The sequence below is a fragment of the Primulina tabacum genome, chromosome 13 (assembly GCF_025594145.1).
Source record: "Primulina tabacum isolate GXHZ01 chromosome 13, ASM2559414v2, whole genome shotgun sequence".
NCBI lineage: Eukaryota > Viridiplantae > Streptophyta > Magnoliopsida > Lamiales > Gesneriaceae > Primulina > Primulina tabacum.
The window spans coordinates 13,735,888-13,740,967 of record NC_134562.1 but is presented as its reverse complement, the minus strand read 5'-3'; the positions used below and the strand labels follow the sequence as shown (position 1 = coordinate 13,740,967).

Below are 5,080 nucleotides of genomic sequence, written 5' to 3'. Positions count from 1 at the left end.
CTTTTGTGCCTCCTTAATTCGAGAAATTAATTCGGGTTCAATCTGTACTGCAGCAATGGTGACATGCTCATCATTAATAATGAAATTCCATCCCGATGTATAGATATCTTCATGTACTTGTGAAATTTGAACTGAAGTCAAAACGACATCTCGAACTTTTCGATTGAGTGCATCAGCAGTGACGTTTACTTTTCCAGGCTGGTACTGGATCTCACAGTCATAATCCTTGAGAAGGTCCATCCATCTACGTTGTCTCATATTCAGGTCTGATTGAGAGAATAGATACTTCAGGCTTTTATGATCGGATAAAATCACAAACTTTTCCCCATATAAATAGTGACGTCAAATTTTTAAGGCAAAGACAATGGCAGAAAACTCTAAATCATGAACTGGATACTTGACCTCATGGGGTTTCAATTGCCGAGAAGCGTAGGAAATCACTTTTCCATGCTGCATCAAGACACAACCTAGGCCCTTTAATGATGCATCCGTGCATACAGTGAAACCACCCGATCCAGACGGAAGAGTAAGAACTGGTGCAGTGGTCAATCTCTTTTTCCATTCGAGGAAACTTGATTCACATTCATCAGACCAAACAAATTTCACATTTTTCTGGGTCAGATGAGTAATTGGTTTAGCGATTTTTGAGAATCCTTTGATGAATCGTCGTTAATAACAAGCTAAACCCATAAAACTTCGAATTTCAGGAACGTTTGTTGGTCTAGACCAATTAATCACGGCTTCTACTTTTCTTGGATCAACTGAGATGCGAAAGCGTGATATGACATGGCCTAAGAACACCACACGATCTAGCCAAAACTCACATTTTGACAATTTAGCATATAGTTGTTCCTTGTGAAGTATTTGTAGAACAATCCTCAAGTGTTCAGCGTGTTCCTCTTCAGATTTTGAGTATACAAAAATATCATCAATAAAAACGATAACAAATTGGTCAAGAAATTCCTTGAATATGCGATTCATTAGATCCATAAATACTGCTGGAGCATTTGTAACATCAAACGGCATTACCAGTAATTCAAAATGACCGTATCTTGTCCGAATTGCCGTCTTTGGTATATCTTCGGCTCGAACTCGCAATTGATGATAACCGGAACGCAAATCAATCATTGAATAAATAGCAGTACCCTGAAATTGATCAAATAAATCATCAATTCGAGGCAATGGGTACTTGTTCTATATAGTAGCTTGGTTCAGTTGTCGATAATCAATGCACAACCGCATTGAACCATCTTTCTTGCGTACGAACAACACTGGGGCTCCCCATGGTGATACACTGGGTCTAATGTAGCCTTTATTGAGTAATTCTTGCAACTGTTCCTTCAACTCCTTTAATTCTAAAGGGGCCATTCGGTATGGTTTTTTAGAAATAGGAGTTGTCCCAGAATTTAATTCTATCGAGAATTCTATTTCCCTTGATGGAGGAAATTCGGGTATTTCGTCGGGAAAAATATCTTGAAATTCATTCACCACTGGGATTTCGGACAATGTTGATTCTACTTTCTCGGTGTCAACAGTATACACAAGGTATCCTTCGTTCCCTTGGGATAATAAACGTGACATTTCCAAGGATGATATCAGGGGAATTTTGGCACGTGAGACCTTACCATTGAAATTCCATTTTTTCCCAAAGTTAAGACGAAAACGGACTATTCCATGAAAACAGTCAATGGTTGCACGATATATTGTCAGTCTATCCATCCCTACGATACAATCAAAATCATGCAACGGTAGAATAATAAGGTTCAAATGTAGTTCATTATCTTCACAATTCAACACACAATCCAGTATCATTCGAGTAGACATGATGATCATGCCCATCGGAGTAGCAACCGAAATTGATGTAGGTAGTACAACAGGAATCAAAGAATGTGATGTACTGAATGAATCAGAAATGAATGAATGGGATGCACCGGTGTCAAATAACACTCGTGCAGGATAACCAGAGACAAAACAATTACCTGCTATGACACTTCCTGGCGCCTCCTGAGCTTGGTCTTCAGTAAGTGCAAAAACACGGGCATGGGGTTGGCTTGAGAAATTACGACTTCTCGAGGTTTGTTGCGGTGGTGCATATGACTGCTGAAAGGATTTGACAGATGCTGTACCTCTGCCGGTACTAGATCCTGCACGAAATCCTCCTTGGAATGGTTGTGAAAAATTTTTCTTGGATGGGCAAACCCTTGCATAATGACCTTCCTGACCACATTCCCGAAAAGAGCCATAAACGCCAACATATTGTTCACTTAGATGCCCGCCTCAACAACGATTACAATAGGGACCAGAATAAGTAGTAACTTGAGATTCACCTTGCTGGCGGTAACCACTAAAACTAGAAGAAGCTGATCTAGATTTCTTAAACATCTTTCCTTTAGCTTTCAAATTCTGTTGGGTGGTTGATCTACTTCCTAGTGGTACAAACGAAACACCTCCCCTCTTAAGTCCAGCTTCTGCATTTTTCGCTCTTTCGACTGCCTCCGCAAACCCAGTAGGTAGTCCAGATACCACATATGTGTAAATGTTGTTGTTCAGTCCATTCACAAAACGATTATATTTTGCTTTTGGGTTCGCTGCTACATGCGGTGCGTATTTCAGCATTGCAGTAAAAGTAGAGGCATATTGAGCTACAGACATATTCCCTTGTCGTAAGTCATTGAACTCATTCTCTTTTTCAGTATAGTAAGATGGTGGAGAAAATTGTTCAGTGAATTGAGTTTTGAATACATCCCAACTTACCACGATATTTTGTTCATCAATTCCCATCTTGGCTGCTTCCCACCAATCCCTCGCACGATCCTTCAATTAGGACAAAGCAAGCTTATACTTTTGATCGTCGGTATACTCCGTTAAACTGAACAGGTACTCGATATCTTTAAGCCAGAATTCAGATTTTTCAGCATCCTCAGTGCCAAAGAATCTTTGGGGACACATTTTTTGGAATCTTGAAACAATTTCATCCATCGCCACTCGTCCAAATTAATTAGCAACCTGTTCCACTGCATTTTCTTCTACTACAGGAGTTTCTACATGTATCCTAGGACGACCGCGTCCACGTCCTCTGGTAGCCATCTATAGAAAGGCCAAATAAACACACATATATACAATAATGTCATTAATGTACTGTATAAATCATGTATATATAAAAGCGCATAAGTCAAGCACATACACAAGTAATTCACTTTTGTATAATTCTCGGATGACTATAATCCTACGAGAGCATTTTCAGCTATGCTCCTATAGCTTGAGAAATTTTCCCAATAACTTGGCTCTGATACCACTAAGTGTGGGGCCCTCGACTCTCGCCGGTAATTATTATGCATTATTTAATTTAATTACCGTTTAATTATGCGGCGGATAATGTGATTTTAAAATTCAATGATAAAGCGAGCCCAAAAAGAAAAAAATATATTTTATTTCAAAAGATATTCGGTATCATCTAGTATAGAAGTATAATACATATAATTATCAGTCGAAACACCACAAATTACATATTGGTTACTAACTTCATACATATATATATTGTAAATTTCGGTCATCATCATACGTTAGTTTAGATACATATCAATAGTGCTCGAAATAATTTTTCAAAGAAAACTAATTCAAAATACTTCCGAGCTCATCCATAACAAAATACTTAGACGATATTATAATTAGTCCAACATATAACTCTACTCATATAGGGCAAATGGGGACATATGCAGTCGAGGTGACTCTGACTGCAATGGACGGTATCACAGGCTCTGTCCCCACCTCTACTAACAAACCCGAACAATCATAAAATACTTCCTCTACCAGTGTCAACAATCCCTCTAAGAGCTTCACTCTATATGTGCTCTCCTGAGACCAGTCATCTCCCAATAGAACTATGTACGCCATCTTTCCCTGATTATCAACCACACACAGAAGATAACCGCCCCGAGAAGTAAGCAATAGCCCACTATGATAATACCGAATAAAAACAACATGAAGTTTAATGAATGAGATATGGATGTAATGCATGATCAGGTTATATATACACATGCATAGGAAAGCAGCATATCGGAAGCTGCACAATCTGTAAAAGCAGCGCATAACAGCTCGAGCAATAGGCAAGGCTCGGCTACACTGTCGTAGGGACCACTCCTCCGCCAGTCGACTACCGTGCGCCGGTCAGCTCGCCAGGGACTACGGACATACTGCGCCTTATCGGCCTACAACATCTCTCGGGCTAGTCGCAGTTCCGTATCATCCCGATAATCCCCTCAAACACGATATCGAAAGAAATAAATATTGGAATCAAGGCTCAATATGTAATGCAATGTCATGTCACGCATCGATGCTACTTATATATAGAAAATATATGTGTGTAAAATATATTTTATTGTAGTGCATCGATGTTTATGTAATGTCACAAATAATTCACGTAGAGAAATTAATGCCATATAATTCATGTTCAACAAATATCAAACTTTACAAATACCTGTTGTATGTTACTCGGTAATAACTTACCTTTTGTAAAATAAAAGTGAAAACAGAGTAGAATTATCGCCACAAGAACCTATTCTATAGAAAATAGACAATAATTCAATATAAAATATTTTAAAGTTTACACTTAAGTAAAGCAGCCGTGCGATGTTTAATTTTTAATTATTTTAATTTCTCTACTATGTCTAGACATACTGTAGATGTTGCTTTTCCTTAGAATTATTCGTATGTATTTATCAAACTTTATACTTATAATATGCCTTTCATAGGTTCTATAAACAACTAAAGCAGAGCTTTAATAAGAATCATAAACCAATTAAGTTATTTCCATTTCTCGCAGATACAAAATTATCTATTATTTAAAGTTAAGAAAAAATTTATCCAAATAGTTTAATTTAATGGCATCAAAGAAATCATTTTAAAATTTCAGATTTCAAGTCGACAAATTTTAATATTATTATTATTATATAAATATTCCTATTTTTTTTCCTCTTATAAAATTTCCTACAATAATTAATCTTGTAATGATTTGTAGCACTAAATATGAAACATATTCATATATAATTATAAATTTCTTTCTTATTATTGGTTGGCCGAT

General features: G+C 37.2%; 1 protein-coding gene across 1 annotated transcript; it reads right to left on the bottom strand.

Annotated features, from left to right (window-relative positions):
- Positions 1-342: 342 nt before the first annotated feature.
- On the bottom strand, positions 343-3,894 carry LOC142521868 (uncharacterized). Its single transcript, XM_075625042.1, has 6 exons — positions 3,802-3,894; positions 3,007-3,087; positions 2,317-2,814; positions 1,264-2,217; positions 997-1,146; positions 343-612 (listed from the first exon to the last, which is right to left on the bottom strand). The coding sequence occupies exons 1-6, from the start codon at positions 3,892-3,894 to the stop codon at positions 343-345; spliced, it is 2,046 nt and encodes a 681-aa protein (XP_075481157.1).
- Between the last annotated feature and the right edge of the window lie 1,186 nt (positions 3,895-5,080).

Excerpts from the sequence above, each read along its gene's own strand:
- LOC142521868 (XM_075625042.1), bottom strand. The coding sequence starts at position 3,894 with ATGGCGTACATAGTTCTATTGGGAGATGACTGGTCTCAGGAGAGCACA. Across the intron at positions 1,147-1,263 it reads GGGGAGCCCCAGTGTTGTTC|GGTACTGCTATTTATTCAAT; the intron begins GTACGCAAGAAA and ends GATCAATTTCAG. Across the intron at positions 613-996 it reads ATGTTACAAATGCTCCAGCA|AAAAATGTGAAATTTGTTTG; the intron begins GTATTTATGGAT and ends CATCTGACCCAG.